Source organism: Petaurus breviceps, unplaced genomic scaffold (genome assembly GCF_028583685.1).
Source record: "Petaurus breviceps papuanus isolate PSGF00001 unplaced genomic scaffold, PetGlider_PUasm1.0 90895, whole genome shotgun sequence".
Classification (NCBI taxonomy): Eukaryota; Metazoa; Chordata; class Mammalia; order Diprotodontia; family Petauridae; genus Petaurus; species Petaurus breviceps.
In genome coordinates, this window is record NW_027187372.1 from 2,760,970 (window position 1) to 2,781,648 (window position 20,679).

At 34.9% G+C, this 20,679-nt stretch overlaps 1 protein-coding gene across 1 annotated transcript in view; it reads right to left on the reverse strand.

The window, feature by feature from the left end:
* Positions 1 to 20,679, reverse strand: part of SHCBP1L (SHC binding and spindle associated 1 like) — a 41,988-nt gene that overhangs the window by 15,701 nt on the left and 5,608 nt on the right. The window contains exons 3-6 of the mRNA XM_069074319.1: positions 14,961 to 15,175; positions 13,650 to 13,736; positions 12,990 to 13,208; positions 2,928 to 3,033 (exon numbers count right to left, since the gene is read on the reverse strand). Coding sequence (XP_068930420.1) covers positions 2,928 to 3,033; positions 12,990 to 13,208; positions 13,650 to 13,736; positions 14,961 to 15,175 — 627 coding nt within the window. The remainder of the gene's footprint in view (positions 1 to 2,927; positions 3,034 to 12,989; positions 13,209 to 13,649; positions 13,737 to 14,960; positions 15,176 to 20,679) is intronic.

A 20,679-nucleotide genomic window follows, 5' to 3' on the forward strand; every position in this document is an offset into this window, starting at 1 on the left:
AATGTTTTGCATGACTACACATGTATAACCTATATTAAACTGCTTGCAATCTTGTGGAAAGGAGAGGGAAAGAAGGAAAGAATAGAATTTGGAACTCAAAATTTCAAAAGTGAATGCTAAAAATTGTTTTCATATGTAATTGTAAAAACTTTTTAAAAATAAAAAATTAGGGGCGGCCAGGTAGCGCAGCAAGTAAGAGCACCGGCTCCAGTGTTGAGAAGACCTGGAGATCGAATCCCAGGCTCAGACACTTAGCACCCACCCAGAAACACCTGGCCGTGTAACCTTGAGCAAGTTACTTAACCCCACTTGCTTAGGGGCAGCCAGGTGGCTCAGCGAGTAAGAGCACCGGTTCCAGTGTTGGGCGACCTGGAGATTGAATACCGGGCTCAGACACTCAGCACCACACCCAGAAATAACTGGCTGTGTAACCTTGAGCAAGTTACTTAACCCCAATTGCTTTTAAAAAAAAATTTTTTTTTAAACAAAAATAAAAAATTACATTTTATTTTAACATTCATTTTGAGACCAACTTTTTTTGAGTTGTTTTTTGACAACAATTTTTGTCAAAAACAAAAACAATTTGTTTTTGTCAAAAACAAAAACAATTGTTGTCAAAATTGAGTTGTCAAAAAATTGTCAAAAAGTGACTCTTCTTGACCAATGTCTTGCCACTGGATTCTGATGACTCTGGAGGAGGTAGTAAAGCTGATGACTTTGCACAGCTCTGCCTCACTTAAATCCTATTCACTTGCAAGTCAAGATATCACCTTCCTGATGTCATTGGTCTTCTTTGAGAACAAAGGATAAACAACAACAAGAAGTTAGAACAACACTGACTATATTACCTAACAGGTTTGTGTATAAGAGAAGAATGTATGAATAAACAAGATTGTGAGAGCATTGTGAGGTGTAAAATGTATAACTTTGATTACATTAAATTAACAAGGTTTTATATAAATAAAACTAATGTAGCCTAGAAGGAAAACAGAAAATTGGGAGGGGGGGGCAATTTTATGGACATTTCTTGGATAAAGGTCTCTTATCTCAAATACATAGAGAACTTTGTCAAGTTTATAAGAACATAAGTCATTCCCCAGCTGATAGTCAAAGGTTAAAAGCAGGCAATTTTTCAAAGAAAAATTCAAAGCTATACTCATATTTTTCAAAATGCTCTAAATCATTACTGATTAGAGAAATGTAAATTAAAACAACTTTGAGATATCATCTCACGCCTATCAGATTAGCTAGAGTGAAATGTTAAAGGGAATGTGGAAAAATTGGGACACTAATTTTTTGTTGGTGGAACTGTGAACTGATCCAACCATTTTGGAGAACAATCTGAAATTATGCCCAAAGAGTTATAAAACTGTATATCCATTGAACCTGCAATACCACTATTAGGTCTGTTTCCCAAGATGATCAGTCAAAAAGAAAAATAACTGATATGTTCTAAAATATTTGTAGCAGCTCTTTGTGGTGGCAAAGAACTAGAAATGGAGAGAATGCCCTTCAATTAAGGAATGGCTAGTTGAGGTATATGATTATGACAGAATATTACTGTGCTCTAAGAAAGGATGAGATGGTTGATTCCATGGAAAAACTTGCATGAAATAATGAAGAGTGAAATGAACTGAGTGGTGAGAACACTGTAGCAGTGTACACAGAGTACACAGTAAGAACGGTATCGTCCAAAGAATATCTGTGAACGACTAAGTTATTCTGAGTATTACAAATACTCAAATCCACTACAATGAACCTATGAAGGAAGGATGCTATCCACCTCCAGAGAAAGAACTGATAACTTGAAGTAAACAAGTACTGTTTTACATGTGTGTACGTGTGTGTGATCTGAGAGACATGATGGCCTTCTCTAATGTGGGATAGGGAGAAGAACAGTTCAGAACTTAAAATGTAACAAAAAAAGTAAATTTAATTTAATTTTAAAAAATAATATTTTTTCAAAAGATAGAATAATCATTTTTTTCTCCATTAGTTTAAAAGGACCTTCCTGCTCTTTTTACTTCTCTCCAATTAAGGTCAATTGTCAAGGGTTTATATATAAGAGGGAACTGAAGAGAGCCTCTGACTTCGGCATCATAAAAATTCAACATTTGTTCTTCTGAAAGATAATGATTTATTTTGGAAAGCGGAAAAAGGAAAAGTTAGGAAAAGGGAATAAGCTTTTATGTAGTGCCTGCTAAGTGCTAAGCACTTTACAAATATTATCTCATTTGATCCTTACAACAACCTTGGTAGGTAGATGTTAGTAGACAGATGACTGTTTTACATATGAAAGAAACTGAGGCAAACAGGTGAAGTGACTTGCACAGCCCGTAAGTATCTGAGACTGGATTTGAACTCAGGTCTATCTATTGTACTACATTTATCCTTAACTTTCACTGTGCCACTACAGATGATTTCATTTCTTTTGTTTCCCTCTACTCCCTTTATGAAGGTCCTCCACTTTTCCTAGGTCAAATTTAGTAAACAGTACCTTTTCTTTTTATCATACAACTTTCAAACAGTGCTGACGAAAATGCCTTCTTCATCCCAGATAAGGGGTCAGACCTTCCCGTCATTCAAAAAGTTCCCAATACTCAATTTCTGGAAATTTTCCCTAACCAATTAGAGTAAAAGTAGTGATTTCATCATCAATATGATTAAATTCTCAGAATTTCCTCTTACCTCTCCACTTCTGCTAAATACTTCTGATTGAACATATTAAGAAATACTTCATCTGTCTGGATCCTGTCAAATTTACATTTTTAAACTTCCCAAAGACAACAATAATCTCAAATTTCCTTTTAACAGTACCTAGCATAGTATACCACATGCAAAGAAATATTTAACAATTCTATTCAGTAATGACGAGGTAGATGGTTAAATCTGAATTAATAAAGAAAGGCCTAAAGTATATTCCTTACCATTTCAGTAGTCATCACTTTTGCTACAATATGAGTTATAGTTTTTCCCAATTCCCTTTTTCCTTTCCTACGCCTCAAAATTCTTGGGAAGAAAGGTCCATGAACTCTGTAATTTAAGAATTCAGAAATTTATTTAAATCAAATGTTTTAAATGAACATGAAACAGGTTGTTTTATTTATTATATTAAAACTTTAGTTACCTAGCTTCACAGGCAATGAGACATTTTAGATGCTTTTGTAGACAAAAGGGTTTTAAATCTTTTCATCTACAACACACACACACACACAAACACACACACAAACATACACACTCGCACGTGCTCTCAGTCCTATAACTGTTTATTCAAGGATTTGCTAAGGTAAAGCTATCTGTCAGTAAGAGGACAAAGTAAATAAATGACTATTATTATTTGTTAAAATGTATTTTCTTTATAAAAACATTGTGAATAATAGTTTCAGTCTTTATGTATGCATTTTTGAGACTATTAAGCTTATAATAAAGTTTATTACAAAAGTAAATTTTCTCCATTGTTGAATTTCCAGAACCAAAACCATTATCTCAAGTTTGAAAAACAAAGGTATTAGGTATTTTAAAAATCTATTTGTCAAGCAAAAAAAATGGAAGTGACTATCCTAAACAGATAGAAAATGACTACTGATGTGGAATTCATTTCAGAATCAGATATCTGAGTGAAGTCAGACTTTAAACTAGAGAAAATGTCACAACCAATATCAAATTAGAAGAATAAGAAAGTTGCTGACGATGAATGCAACAGTTCAATCTTACTTCTTCAAACAGGCTATAAATGCTAACAGATAGGAACTAGAAAAAAGACAAAGACATTGGTTAACCTTGATTAACCATTTTCTCCCAAAGTGATATGAAGTAGTCATCACAATAAGTTGGCCAAACAGTCTAGAAACTGCCTTAGCCACCCAACATTCATTGCCTTACCATGTGGAGAAATAGCTAGCAGTCAAGGGTAACACTAATTTAGAATATAAACTTATTTATAAACCATTAGGAAGTCACTTATCCCCAACTGTCCTGCCTTCCCCCCTCCAAAAAAGAAAATTCTGTTTGCATCCAGAGAAAGAACTGATGTAGTCTGAATGCAGATTGAAGCATACTATTTTCACTATCTTTTTTGTGATTTTTTTCCCTTTTGGTCTTTCACAACATCACTAATAGGAAAATATGTTCTACATGATTGTAAACTCTTTTCAAATTTTTCTCCAAGGATACTGAATGGTCACAAATTTTGAACCACCACAATCTTTGAATAGGATTATATATGACCCGATGGGTGATGTACAAGAAGTGGCATACGAAATATCAGCCAAATTAGTCTTAAACCTGGTGAATGGAGAAGAATGACTTCCTACATCGTATGGAGCTAGGGAAGGGAAAGTTCATCTCCCTTTACTCATATTAATGGCAACCTGGCAAGATGGCAAAGACACAGGTGTAAATTCATCCTCCTTTTCTATGAGATGGGAGCAGACCAATTTCTAGAAGGATCTGGTTGAGCAAGGTGGTTAATGGCACAGGACTGAGCACTAGTGAATGTGGTTCATAAAATGAACTATGGAGAGAGGAAATCACTTAGAAATTTCTCTAGTATATTGACAATGCTCAACATTTTTATTTTAATAAATACCTAGGGGAAAAAAAGAACTATCAGTCAAGAAATCCATGATGAAATGTGAATTGTGTTGTAAGAATAAGAGAGAACAAATGACTAACTCAAAAAGCTGCATTGGTACCCACAAAATGTAAAAAGAACAAAAGGGACCTATAACACACGAGGTAAATCCTATGAATAGGATCTTTGGAGAATGTGAATGAGAATCACACCTGATGGTTACCTTCTGCCCTGATAAGAAAGAATCCATATTACTGGATCAATTGAAATACTAAAGTATTAAGATAGAGATAAGTTCCTTGAGGGCATGGATTGTTTCATTTCTGTCTTTATATCTCTAGCACCTAGAATTGTGCTTCAATCAATCAATAAACATTTAGTAAGCACTTACTTTGTGCCAGGCACTGTGCTAAGATCTGGGGATACAACAAGAGGCAAAAGACATTTCTTACTCTCAAGAAGCCTACAATCTAATGGGGGAGACAACGAGCAAACAAATCTATACAAAAAAGCTATATACAGAATAAATAGAAAATAATTAACAGAGGAATGGCATTAAAATTAAGAGGGGTTGGAATAGGTTTCCTGTAGAAGACAAGATTTTAGACTGTACTTAAAGCCAGATCTTTTGTGGTTGTAAAGAATTGGAAACTGAGGGGAAACTGATGAGTAACAGTTGGCAATGGCTAAGCAAGTTGTAACATACCACTGTGAAGGAGTACTACTGTGTTATAAAGAAATGACTGGGGGGGCATGGTTCACAAAAACACAGCAAGCCTTATATGAACTAAAGCAAAATAAAGTGAGAAGAGCCAAGAGATAATTGTTCGCTGTAAAAACAATGTTGTAATGATGATCAACTGTGAAAGACTTGGCTACTCTGAGCAATACAATGATCCAAGATAAGAGAAAGAACTGATGAATGCTTAGTATAAAGTGAAGTATAATTTTTTCACCTTCTTTTTGAAACATGGCTAAAATGGAAATATGCTTTGCATGATTTCACATGTATAACTGACAGACTGCTTGCCTTCTCAGTGAGTGGAAGAGGGAGGGAGAGAATTTAGAACTAAAATTTTGAAAGAATGTTAAAAAAAATAAACTGAAACGTTTAAAAAAAAAAGTTAAGGAGATCAGTAGACATAATGAAGGAGAGAGGGTATTGCATGGGGGACAGCCAAAGAAAATGCCCAAAGCCAAGGGATGGAGTGTCTTATTGGGGAACAACCAGGAGGCCAGTGTCACTGGATCAAAGCATACGTGTTGTTGAATAAGGTATAAGAATAAGGAAAGGTAAGAGGGGGCTAGATTTTAAAGGGCTTTGAATGCCCAAACAGAGGATTTTGTATTTGACCCTAGAGGAGACAGATAGGGAACCCCTAGAGTTTGCTGAACAGAAGAGGTGGTATGGTCAGACCTACAATGTAGGAAAATCACTTTGGTGGCTGAATGGAAGATATATTGGAGTTGGGGATGGCAGAGGGAGGGGATGGGAAACTTCAGGCAGGCCAACATACCATCAAGCTAGTTCAATAGTCCAGAAGTGAGGGGATGAAGGCCTGAACTAGAGTAGTGGCAGTGTCAGAGGAAAGAAAAGAGTATATTTGAGAGAGGGTGCAAAGATATTGAAATCAGCAGGCTTTGGCAAAAGATAGGATATAAGAGTGAGAAATAGCGAAGAGCTGAGGAAGACTCTTAGGCTGCCCAGTCAGCTGCCAATCTCAGGGACTGGTAGAATGGTACTGCCCTCTACAGAAATAGGAAAGACAGGAAAAGGAGCAGGTTTAGGAAGTGTAATGGGAATGCAAATTTGGAAGATCTTCCCCTGCCCCTAGGCTAAAATGCACCTGAAGCCTGGGGTGGGAGGCTTGTTTTTCAGTAGATACTTCTTGATTGGCCAGTGAGTCAATAAGGTTGTTACATTCTCTGAGCCAGGAGAAGGCTATATAAGCCCTGATGTGTAGCTTTGTTTTGGGGGCTCACTTTGAGAAGTGTTCTGTGATTTGATCTGTATTCTGGGAAGCCGTTGTCCAGGCCCCCCCCCGGCTGTGGAACCCAGATGTTGACTGGGTATGGATGTAATGGTTGGACAGTTTGGAAATCTGTCTACTTGATCTGTTTCTGTCTTGATAATTCTGCCTGTATACTTTGAAGTTCGGGGTGCTGACCTTTTCCCCTGAACAAGGTAAACGATATATGTCTGACTGATTAAAGTAAGCTTGTTAACCCATTTTGAGTTGCTTTCCTTTAACAAAGCAGATCCAAGAACCTGTGGTGGAAGCAACCCTGAGGACGCTTGGGGTGCCTGCCGCTACAGGAAGAAAGATATGAGTTCTGTTTTGGACATGTTTAGTTTAAGGTATCTATTGGACATCCAGTTTGAGATGTCTGAAAAGCAGTTGGGGATATAAGACTGGAGGTCAGCAGAGAAGTTGTGCTTAGTCAACAGTAGGTTTGATCAATATCTACTGTATACAGGACTGTGGAATCATTATGTTCAATATCTTATGTTGCAGAACCCTAAATCCTAAATCAAACAATATAATAGTTTTGAAAAGTACTCATATTTGCACTGCATTTTATAGTTTACAAAATGTCGTCTCCTAAATTGTCTCATCAGGGAAAGTTAAATAGAATGATCTTTATTTTACTAAGATCAGTATTCTACCCAGGGTTATTCAGCTAGTAAATACTGATCATCATAGTACTATCAACTCACATTTATACAGTGCTTTAAAGTGCTTCAAAACACTTTACATACACTATTTCATCTGATCTCAAATTATGAGATAAGGAAACTGAGGCTTGGGAAATTTAAATGATGGGCCCATCATCACACACATAAGAGGTAAAGAGACAACACCTGTACTCAAGCTTTCTCTCTAATACTCTATGACACCATATTGCTTCAATTATTTGTCCATTGTCTAGGGAGACTGGAATCATAGACTTTCAAAATTGGAAGGTCATCTAGTCCATACCTAATAGCTTTAAAAAGAAATCCTTTTTTATTAATTTCTCTAATAAGTAATAAACTAATTGCTGCCTAAAAAACTACCAATGATAGGGGAACTCACTAATTCCTAAAGAAAGCCACTTTCAGATAGCTTTAACTCCAACTAACAGGAAAGTTTCTACTTATATCAAGGCAAAATTCTACTTTTTGGTATCTTTTATCCACTGATACTCATTCTGCCCCCTGCAGTTTTTTATCAGTCTAAACATTAATTTACCACCCTTCTCATATCCTTTTGGTCTTCTATTCTTCAAGCTATACACCCCCAATTCCTTCAACTAAATCCTTCTATAGTACGTTCTCTAGTGTTTTTACTATCTTAGTTTCTCCTCCTTTAGTTTTACACTGCAGTTTGAAAATATAATTCCTAAAATGTAATCCAGCATTGAATATAATATTCTAAATATCTTCTGACCAGAGCAAAATGCAATAGTATACTCATTCCATCTTTCTGAGTACTATGCTTCTATAATCAATGTTGAAATCATTAATTTGGGGTTTGGGTTTCTTGGCCATACCATTTTGATTTACACTGTCTTTATTGTTGTTGTTCAGTCATTTTTCAGTCGTGTCCAACTCTTCGTGACCCCATTTGGGGTTTTCTTGGCAAAGATACTGGAGTGATTTGCCATTTCCTTCTTCAGGTCATTTTACAAATGAGAAGAATGAGGCAAACAAGGTTAAGTAAACTTGCCCAAGGTCACACCACTAGTAACTGTGTGAGGCTTGAAGTGAACTCAGAAAGATGAGTCTTTCTGACTCCAGGCCTGGAACTCTATCTACTGTGCCACCTAGCTGCCCATATATCCAAGCTGTTGCCAAGCTCCATCAGCTAGTTAATGATCATAGATGTTATAAAAACTGTAATTCTTGGCACCTATTACTCCTTAATTCTATTGCTCTGCCATCTACAGAGATGGAAGGGTACTTTATGGGAGTGAAAACCGCTTTGTATTTTTCTGTGCTTCATAGATTGCCATAACCCAATAATTCTACATCAAGTAGTCCATCTACTGGCCACGACTTAATGAAGCTAGTTCTTAGAAAGAATACACAGTTCACTGCTTGGACTATGCTTGAAATCTTACAAATGTGATAGTACACTGCCAGAACTTGCACTCTGTTGGCACAGACTTCAAGAATCCAAGAACACCTTCACACTACAAGACACTATATTAGATATTTAAGACAAGAATCTCAAAAGTCCAAATTACCAAAATCTTAGCATTACAATGGAATGTTTATCAATAAGAGATAAGTAGGGCGCTAGAAGTGAATACTGAGAATACCTAGGTTAGCTAGTACTTGCTGGAAATATTTTAAAAATAAAACATGCAACTAGGAATCATACAAAGGTAAAGAAACAATGGTTATATGTCATAAAAGTGGCAAATAAAACTGAGATATTAGATAATCCTGAGGAGACTTCAGTTCTAATTAGTGAAAAAATCAGGATAATTTAACCAGGGTTTAAGTAATTAGACCTGTTTCTCCATTTTGAAAATGTAGGCAGCGGTAACTGTCTTAATGGACAACGTCCAGTAAAAATGTTAAGAATATAGGAATGACCTGGGGATTGAATCCAGGCTCAGACACTTAGCACCCATGCAGAAACACCTGGCCATGTAACCTTGAGCAAGTTACTTAACCCCAATTGCTTTAAAAAAAAAAAAAGAATATAGGAGGTTTTGCATAATGGTGCCAAGTAAATTAATTTTATTTTTCAATCAACAATAAACAAATATTTCTATTAGAAAAGATGTGAAAATTAATGTGGCGGCTAAAAACTCATTTACTTGCTCTGTTCAGGTTTCTTTTTTGTGGAAACCCAGGACTTTTTCCTGCTGTCTAGGCCTCAACAATAAGATCAATCTGAACAGGGGTGCGGGATTCATGAAATTTAATTCAGAATAAATTACTGCCAAGTACTAACTAAAGTCCAATGAAGATGAATTTTCATGAATCTTTTTAAAAATTCAGTTCAACAAATATTTATTAAATTTCTACTATGTAGAATGCTAGGCACTCTGAGTACAAAGACAGATGACCCTGGAATCTGTGACAATCTCCCTGTTTCTCACAACAAACATTTAATCAACTGGCCAAATCCTATCACTTCTTTCTATAGGAGCTTAATAATGAGGTCCTTCTCTTCCACTTGTAACCAGTAGTAGGCTGGTAAATGTTCAATAACTAACTCTCCAGAAAAAGTATATATACAACACACTTTTAACTTTAATCTGATTATTAATATTTTATCTATCACATTAACTCTCAACAGTCAATAAAACAATAAATTGAGCTCTGATTTATAACATTTGCCAATTTCCAAGGTGTAAATACTCACACTGAAAATTTAACAATTGATTCTCTAGAGTTAGTATGAGCTGACTCCAGTACACTCCTGCACAATTTTCCACGCCTGCCCCAGTTCAAGCTCTTATTCTGGCCTAGACTACTATAGTAGCCTAACTAGTATTCATACTTCTAGTCTATTTCCTTCTAACATATCTACCACACTGCTGTCCAAGTAATTTTCCTAGTATACTTCAATGATCAATTTAACTGTTTTATTTAAAAATCTTCCATAACTCCTTCACTGCACTTCAAATAATATTTATATGATAAACCCTGGCATTCAAGTCCTTCCACAATCTTGTTCTAACCTACCTGTCCAGCCTTATCTCTTCTCCTTCACATATTCAAAGTTGCAGGCAAATTAGATTACTACTTACTCTCCATCCTGCCTATGTCTGTGATACTGCTAAAATACCTATATTTGGAAGATGCCCTGCACATATCCTGTCCCTGTCTCCATCTTCTTAAAGGTAGAAATGAAGAGGCTCGCTTTAAGACTCTACTCAGCTGTTCTCTCCTCCATGAAGCATTCTGATAGCCCCCAAGGAAAATTACTTCTATTGCCCCCAATTTCTTACAATACTTTACCTTTTTCTTTTTTTCCACAATACATTCTACCTTGTATTATGCTTATGCATAGATTGTAACCATTTTCCCACTCCAAAATTTATTTTCGTTTCCCAGTGCCTAAAAGAGCCTTAAATGCTTAATATATGGGTTTTTTAAACTTAAATTAAGACTAATTAGGCTCTCAAGGAGTTTACAATTAAAATCTAATCAGGGTAAAGACGGGTACTTAAATAACTATGATAAAAAAGAAGGGTAAGATAAGTGCAAAGTGCAAAGGAGAGGTACAATAAAAGCATTTTGAAAGACTGGAGGAAGGAAAAATTACTTTCACCCTAGGGAGGGTCAGGCAACACTTTATGAAGAACACAATACTTAAGTCTTGAAAGAAGGGGCTTTAAGAGATGGAGATGAAAGATGGAAGAAATCCATTCTAGACATGAGAAAAGGTCTTTTGCTCATTAAAAAACTAAGTGGAGGGAAGAAAACAGAATAAGAGAATCCAGTTTATCTGGAACAAAAAATATGTAAAATGGAATAGGATAAATAAGAACTACAGAGTTGGGAACCAGATTATGAAAGACCTTAAATACATTAGAAGTTATATTAGAAATTTACACTTTATTCAGTAGGCAATGGGGAACCACTATGGATTTCTGAGTAAGGATAAAATAACAAAAGAGGCAGATAAGCCAGAATATTTGGGTAGTGGTGTGAAGGAAGCATTATAGAAGGAAAAGAATGAAGGCAGGAACAATTAGGAGACTTTTTTAACAGTCCACGTGAGAATAGATGAGACCTTGACTACAGTTTTTGCAATCAAGAGTAGAGAGGAAAGGAAAGAAAGCACAGACATTGTGGTGATAAAATTAATACCGTAGAACCTGGCAATTGACTAGACTATGTCAGATTTGAACTTTAGGACCTCTCTCAATGAAGGTGCTATGTATAATTTTTAACTCCATTAATAATATGAGGACTTTAGAGCTGATGCCTTCTAAAGGTCCCTTCCAGTTTATAATCCAATGAATCAATGGTGTAAAAGATATACATTCAAATTAATTCATCAATCAGTTTTCGTGTAACAAAATGACTGACATCTCCTTATCTCTCACAGCTACTTTGGGTCTATTCTGACTGACCTGTCCACAATGCTCCTCTACTCAGCTTCCTTTTGTGTATTGTCTACCCTCATTAGATTGTAAACTCCTTAAACAGCAGGGACTGTCTTTCCTTTTTCATATCTGTATCCCCAGCACTTAGCACAGTGCCTGTCATAGAGTAGGTACTTAATAAACGTTTACTGACCAATTATAGGAAAATAAAATAGCAATCATTTTCTCCAGCCAATATTAAAATAGGAAAAAAATAACAAGAGTCAAATCAATTTTGACATTTATTACATTAAATGTTTAGAGAGGCATAAATTCCCTTATTAAAAGTAGAAGACCTGGAACAGATTAAAAAATTCACTGACATGCTGACTAAAGGATTATTTTTTTAAAAGCTATGTAACTGTTCAAAGGTTAGGATAAAGACTAGACTTGTGAAATCACTGATACAGGGCATGATGAGCAAACTCCTTCCAATGCAGGTTGGTATTTTCTCTGCAACTTAGTCTTAAGAGAACAGTGTAGTGTATCAAGAGGTTGAGGGACTCACTCAGGTTCAACAGCTAATATGTGTCAAGAGAAGAACTGAACCAAAGTCTTCCTTACTACAAAGTCAGCCCCTCTAGCCGTGTGTAGATTACATATCTAGAATATGTAATTGTAAAAAACGGAAAACAATTTTAAATGTCTGTCACTGCTGCCTTTGCATAGGCTGTCCTCCATGCCTAGAATTCTCTTCCTTCTCAACTTTGCCTCTTGGAAGCCACAACCCCTTCAAAACTTAGTTCAACTATGACATGAAGAGACCTGTCCTGATTTCCCCAGTTGTTATTACTTCACTCCCCTATTGAAATTACTTTTATATGTTATTTCACATTTACTTTTCTATGTACAGGCTGCTTCCCCAAAAAGAATGTAATTTCCTGTTCCCATTGCCTAAAGCACAATAAATAATAAATACTTGCTGACTTGAGAATGGTTGAAAAAAACTGGTAGCATATCATTGTAATGTGAGATTACTTGTCATTCTTAACTGCATTAAATGTGGAATACAAAGAAATATGGAAAGACATAAAATAATGTGAATCAGATGATCAGAAAACATATTGATTGCAACTACATAAAAGGAAAATATGTGGACAAATAAGTAAATGAATGAATGAATTTTTGACTAAAAATGATATGTAGACATAAAGAGAATAACTGTTAAGTTATAAGTACACTGAAGATAATTTTTAAAGTAAAATATTTGTAAATATAACAGTCTACTTGGTTTTAGCATTAGGGATCATAATAAATAACTTATTTTTTTTTAAAAATCACTCCATATTTTATTATTGTTTAAGATGAAGTAGACAGTTACCTGAGACGCAAATCTTCCCACATCTTCAACAACCCACACAGCATTACAATCTCATAGTATTTTTTCCAACACTCAACAGCTTCTGCTGCAGATGGATCTTCTTTAATATTGCTTTGGTACTCAATTAGTTCTACACGTTTGTTTTTGTATTTCTCCAAAGTTTTTTTAAAACGCTGTGCAATAGGACCAGGAATAGTACCATCCTGTATATCACACCACCTAAGAAATATAAATATAATAGAACTTTTATCTTTTGAAATATAATTTGGATCATAAGATTTAAGAGCTACAAGGGAGTTTAATACTAATAATCCAGTCCAATCTTAATTTTACAGATTTTGAATTATTAAAGCCCAGATTGATAAAAGTAACTTGTTTATGAAGTCACAAAGTAGGAAGAGTTGGGATTCAAATCCAGGTCTTTTGACTAAAAATTCTATACTTTTTCCATTAGATCAGAGGTGTCAAACTCACAAAATTCCCAGACATAGGGTTACACCAGATTAAAATGTAATTGGGAAATGTTTAACAAAATAAATAAAAATACAACATAATACAAATAAAGCTAATTTGGGGTTTTCTACCTTAATATGCTACCCACAGGGATCCATTTATGAGTTTGACACTATTGCACCAGATCATCTGTCAAAATATACTTACAGATTAATTCTTTCTTCAATTAGGGCTGTATAGTTCTCACAACTTTCTTCATCATCCCAGTCTCTCCAAAGGAAATCATAGAAAAACCTAAGATAAACCCAAATTTTCTTCATAATAGTAAAAAAAAAAAAGTTTCCAAAAATATGGGTAATGATTAAATAAATTGTGGTATGTTAACTTTTTGAGATACTATAATGCAATTAAGATAGACAGATAAGAGGCATATGTAGAAATCTAGAAAGATTTATATGAAATAATGCAAAGTGAAAAAAAGCAGTCTAGAAGGATGAGGGGCATACCAATTAGATCTAAGTAGTAGATCTAAGAAAAGTAAAGGAAAATAAACAAAGTATTCCTGAAGGAGGACTAAGAGAAATTAAACTAAAAAACTGATATAATTTTTGCAACAAAATTAAACTAAACAAATTTAGTTGATTGTATTGAGGTTTTATATTCATCTTTTGTTAGTTTGTTTAAAAATATCCATAATCTTAATAATAATCAACAAGTTGTAAAATTCAAAACTTTTTAAGTTTTTCTCAAGAATTAAATGTTTTACCTTAGACTATCACAAATTCCTGTAGGAAAAATGACAGCAGTGCTACTGAAAGAGAGCTCCAAAACTGACGAAATATTTTGGTTTTGTTTCCAGAAGAAAAGATTAAGAAATGGGAAAAACAATTAAAGAAAACTAATCCATATTTCCTACTGGCAACAACTCTGACAGACTTTAACTGACTTGGTCATGTGATGATACAGGTAATATAATAGTGATGTAGTTGCAATAAACACAATAACCATGCTGAAACCCATTAGCTTGATAACATATAAGCAAGGTCTTGGGACAAGTAGTACAGGTATCCCATGAAGCAAGAAGCTCTACCAAGAGGAAATGAGGTAGGAGAAACAGGAAAAAGATGATTGGCAATAGAAATAACTGGGTGTTAATAATCACATATTATTATCTTCTTAATGTGTTTATATGTAGACAGAATTTTTGTTGCTTATTTCCTACACTTTTAAAACTAAAATTCTTAATAAAAATCAAGCTCTAATCACAGCAGAGTCTCTTATCCCAGTGTATATACCTGCCAGAAAGAACAATAATAAGAAGGTAATTTCAAATATAGCAGAAGATAGATAGGCACTGGGTACATCAAACTTAATACTACAGAATCAAAACAAAATAAAACTAAACCAAAAAATATTTATTGAGAGCCTTCCATGTGCAAAGACTACGAAAAGGCTGCAAATCAAGTAAAACTAGCACAATGAATGTGATTAACTTAAAACCAATAAAAATACTAATACCTTACAACTTCCAAGGCCAGGGCAATATCATGTATATCATCATCTTGCCCTTGAACTGGATAAACTTCCAAAAGAGGTACACTGTGTTCTAGCTCTTCTAATGTTTCATCAATCAAATCTCTTGGAATATTTGCAATATTTGATGAAAAGGGTTCAGCAACAGATACAGTAACTTTGAAACAAGATGATGAGCTCTGGCGTGGTTTACAAGTTACCTAAAATAAATGTTATATGATTAAAAGATTTTGTTTGCTTTTCTAATGTATTTCTTCTTTTTTTTTAATGTGGCCTAATTACATAGTTTTTTAAATTAAAGTTTCCTGACTTAACAAATTCATGTAATAGTTATATAATTCTGATCCTATGTCAGTTGTGGCATTTAAAAAAAAACACAAAAACCTTTTGTTTACACCTTGTACTTTAGAAATTACATTAGCATAAAGGTACATGAGGGCATAGTTTGCATATTTTTAATACTATTTCAAATATGTTCTTATTTAATAAAATTTTACTTCATGGAAATTTCCTGGGAATATGAACTAGTCATCTATTAAATATTTCAAACGTGCAATTACACTGCAATATAAAGGTACTACATCTAGCTAAACAAACTAGAGAACTCTAACTTCAGAAACAGCAAAACCAATTCAATGAGCAGGAAATATCTGTGTACAGCCATTCTGTACCCAAGATTATAAGATCTTAGATGTAAGGTAGAAAGACGCTTAGAAATCATCTGAGGAGTAGAAGGCTAAACAACTTGCCACATCATTCAGGTAATCAGATGGTGGGGCCAGGATTTAAACTTGGGCTCTCTGCTTCCACAGCTAGTGCTTATTCCACAGTACCACACTGCCTTTTTTCTATCAAAGTTTTTTCACAAATAACTGTTAATACATCATTAACAATCCCATTTCTAATAAAATTCACAAAACTCAAGTATATCATCTTTTTACCAACTTCCCAGTTTTAACACTTTATTATAAAGTCAACTGATTCTTGTAATGGATCCTTAATATCTTTTGACAGAAACAAACCTGGGCACCTAGGCAGCTAGGGGGTGCAGTAGATAAAGAGCTGGGTCTGGAGTATGGAGGCCCTGATTTTAAATCTAACCTCAAACACTTATTAGTTGTGGAACTTAACCTGTCTGCCTCAGTTTTACCATCTGTAAAATGAGGATAATAACAGCACCTACCTCACAGGATTGTTGTAGGCATCAAATGATTTAATAATTGTAAAGCGCATAGCACAGAGTGTCTGGAACATAGTAATTGCTACATAAATGTTAGATATTATTATTATTATAGATTACGCCTCTATTTTCTGTAGGTAGACTTCTAAAAATTTTACTTCATAATACAAATTCATGAAAAAAAGAAGTTTATTAAATAGGAAAAAAATTCCTTGTCTAGAATGAAGATTTATTTAACTGAGGTAAAAAATTAAACGATAGGGAAAAAAACTCATACATCACAGTGCTTAAAACCTAGGACAAGTCACTTAGCAACTCTGGGGCTCAAATGGCTGATCTGTAAAATGTGGAAGTTGGACTCAATGATCTCTAAAGTCCTAACCAAACCCCAAATAATATGACCCGATGATTAGTTTATATTTAAAGAAGAAATGTTTCCCCAAAATTGGCCATGACAAAAAAATTTTGTATATAGAAACATTATTTTCCTATTGAATTTAAATCTATTAAGTACATGCCTTTAAAATGAAAATTTCCGGTCATAAGTTATAACAAAAGTCACACCTGATATAACTACCATTTTAAAATGATGAACTTAAAAGTAAACTGTTCATTTTAAAATAAACAAAAGTGCTCAATAAACCCCAATCATACTCAAGCTGAGTTTGCCATTGTTCATTATTTCCCATCTTACTATGCTACTTTTCTGCCTCTGCTATTCTAAAGTTCTAAAGGACATTAAGAGACTTGGGCTTCATAAACTGCTATATTATCTTTCATTTTAAAACTGTTAAGCTAAATTGTAACCATCTAATTTCTACCCCTTAATTGTACTGTTGAGGCAAATGAGGCTCAAAAAAGTTAAGTGACCTGTTTAAGGTTCTTTTCATTTCTTCATTTATACAACATATGTTTATTATGCATTTATGGCATACAGATTCTGAGTGAAAAATAAAAGTTAAATGAAATATAATCCCTGCTCTCATAGAGATCATAGTTCAATCATGTCAAAGACATGGATAACTAAAATATGTAATATCAGATATTAGAAAGTTGAAAAACAATATGCTATTGGAGTTTTAAGGCAAAAAGTCATCATTAGTATAAGATCACAGAAAATTGCATTTTTAATTGCACAAACAAAACCAATGCAACCAAGATTAGAAGGAAAGCAGGAAACTGGGAATAAGAAATTTACACCAGGTTTCTCTGATGAAAGACTTACATGAACTGCAGTGAAATGAGCAGAACCAGGAGAACAGTGCACACAGTATAAGCAACACTGTATAATGATCAACTGTGAATAACTTAGCAATACTCAGCAGTACAAGCGATCCCAAACAATTCCAAAGGATTCACGATGAAAAATCGTGAGAAAGAACTATGTTGTCTGAATGCTGATCAAAGTACACTTATATTCACTTTTTTTTTGGTGTATGATTTCTTTTACAACATGACTAATATGGAAATATGTTTTGCATGATTGCACATGTATAACCTATATCAAATTGCTTGCTGTCTCAAGGGAGTGGAAGGAAGGGAGAGAGAATTTTGAACTAAAATTTTTTTAAATGAATGTAAAAAAATTGTTTTTACAGGAAATTGGGAAAAAAAAATATCACATGTTGCTCATTATTTCTTGTCTTTTTTTTTTCTTGCTTTTTGGAGGGCAAATGGGGTTAAGTGACTTGCCTAACGTCACACAGCTAGTTTTTGTGTTAAGTGTCTGAGGCCAGATTTGAACTCAGGGCCTCCTGACTCCAGGGCTGGTGCTCTATTCGCTGCCCCACCTAGCCACCCCTTGCTCGTTATTTCCTATAGCACAAAAATATTGCATCATATGAGTCTTTTTCCTTTTTTTTGATGTCTTTGGGGTACAGGCCTAGTAGTGATATTGCTGGGTCAAAGGATATGCAGAGCCCTTTGGACATAATTCCAAATTGCTCCCCAGAGTGGCTGAATGAGTTCACAACTCCAGTAACAGTATATATTTGTTATAAGATATAACTATCTTTCCACACCTTCCAACATTTGTCATTTTCCTTTTCTGTCATACTGGCCAATCTGACAGGTGTGAAGTGGCACTTCAGACTTCTTTTAATTTGCATTTCTCTAATCAATAATGACTTAGAGCAATTTTTCCTATCACTGTAGAGAGCTTTGGTTTCTTGTTTTCAACGTTCATATCCTTTGACTATTTCTCAGTTAGGGAATCACTCATATTCTTGTAAATTTGACTCACTTCTCTACATGTTTATGAATGAAGACTTTTATTAGAGAAACTTGCCATAAAAATTTTTTCCCTGCTGCTCTGCTGCTTTCCTTCTTGAAAGGAAATCTTGACTATATTGGTTTTGTTTGTGCAAAACCTTTTTAATTTAATGTAACCAAAACTATTCATTTTTACATCCCATAAGGCTCTCTCATTCGGTCATAAATTCTTCCCTTATCCATAAATCTGACAGGTAAAATATTCCATTTCCCCTAATTTACTTATGGTATCACCCTTTATGTCTAAATCATGTATGCATTTTGACCATATCTTGGTAAAAGGAATAAGATGTTGGTTTACACCTAGTTTTTGCCAAACTACTTTAGAATTTTCCCAGCAATTTTTGTTAAATAGTGAGTTCTTGTTCCAAAAGCTTGGATCTGTGGGTTTATCAAACACCAGATTACTATACCATTTACTACTATGTATTATGTACCTAATCTATCCTACTGGTATTTGAAATACATTTTGAGATCTACTACTGTTAAGCTACCTTCCTTCACATTTTTTTTTTATCAATTCCTTGGATATTCTTGAATTTTTGTTCTTCCAGCTGAATTTTATTTTTTTTTCTAGCTCTATAAAATGTTTTGGTAGTTTGATTGGTATGGCACTGAGCAATTAATTAGTTAAAGCAGAATTGTAATTATTATTATATTGGCTGAGCCTACTCATGAGCAATTAATATTTCTTTAATTGTTTAGATCTGACTTTGTATGAAAAGCATTTTATAACTGTGTTCATATAGTTCTTGGGTTTCTCTTGGTAGGTAGACTCCCAAGTATTTTATATTGTCTACAATTCAGAATTTTTCTCTTGGGGCAGCTAGGTGGCATAGTGAATAGACCACCAGCCCTGGAGTCACAAGGACCTGCGTTCAAATGTGGCCTCAGACACTTAGTACTTAATAGCTGTGTGACCTTGGGCATATCACTTAACCCCAATTGCCCTGCCTTCCTCCCTCCAAAAAGACCAAAAAAAAAAACAAATAACAAAAAACCCAGAATTTTTCTCTCTCTCCCTACTGGATTTTGTTGGTAGTATATAGAAATGCTGATGATTTATATGGTGATTTTATATCCTGCAACTTTGCCAAAATTGTTAATTGTTTCAACTAATTTTTTAGTTGATTCTCTAGGGTTCTCTAAGTTCATGACCATCATGTCATCTGCAAAGAGTGATAGTTTTGTTTCCTCATTGCCTTTTTTTTTTATTACTTCAATTACTTTCTTTTTCTTGTCTTACTGCTATAGCTAGCATTTCTAGTATAATATTGAATAGTGGTGATAATGAACATCCCTGTTTCACTCCTGATCTTACTGGAATTTGGCTATAATATTCCTAGTATTTTTCATTTTGGTATATCTTTCAGGAAGTGATTGGTGGTGGATTCTTTCCATGTCTATTTTACCCACTGTAGATACTAATCTCATTTTAACAAAAGCTCCATTTATGCTTTAGTGTTGGATTTTGTCAAAAGCTTTTTCTGCATCTAGTGACAAACATATGATGTTGGTGGTTTCTGTTATTAAAGTGAGGGATAACTTGCAGTGAAGCTTCCCCATTCTGAAAAATCAAATCTAGAGTGACTTTGACATCCACTAGGCCTAAGTTTAGAAGTCAACTGACCTTACAGGAATCTGGTTAGAGCAATGGAGACAGTGCCACCTCAGCACAAGATATGCCAAATAAGGACAAAACTGCTTTCCTGGCCTTGCATTGGACACTTACATGTTTCCATGTCCTTTGTCTCCAAGACAGATTTCTGAGCTTAGGTTGTGGGCCGGCCTCCCCACCAAAGACAGTGAAGACCAGTTGGGGGTTGGGTTTCTTCATCAGAAGATTATATAACCATGGGTTTGTTTCTACATGTTGCTCTCTCTCTGGCAGACGCCATTTGAGTGACAGGGGCAAGGGTGCCCTTTCTCATGAGAAAGAATAAAGACCTTTTCTGATCTCAGACTCAGACTCCAAACTCTTTAATCCCACACATTAATATGGTCAATTATTGTAAGGGTTATGGGATTTAAAGATCTCCCATGCCCCATGGACGTGCTGACATAGCAGAGCAAGAGAAAGTGAAAAGCCGAGCTAACGGTCCTGCGGTTGGCAGTTGGCGGCGGTTGCCTTTTTTTTTTTTTTTAGTTAGGACCCCTGCTGAGCACTGCCAGCGGCCGGAGCTGCTGGGAGCAGGACTTTCTGCTAAGGACTCCTGCTGAGGACTGCCAGGGGCCGGAGCTGCTGGGAGCACA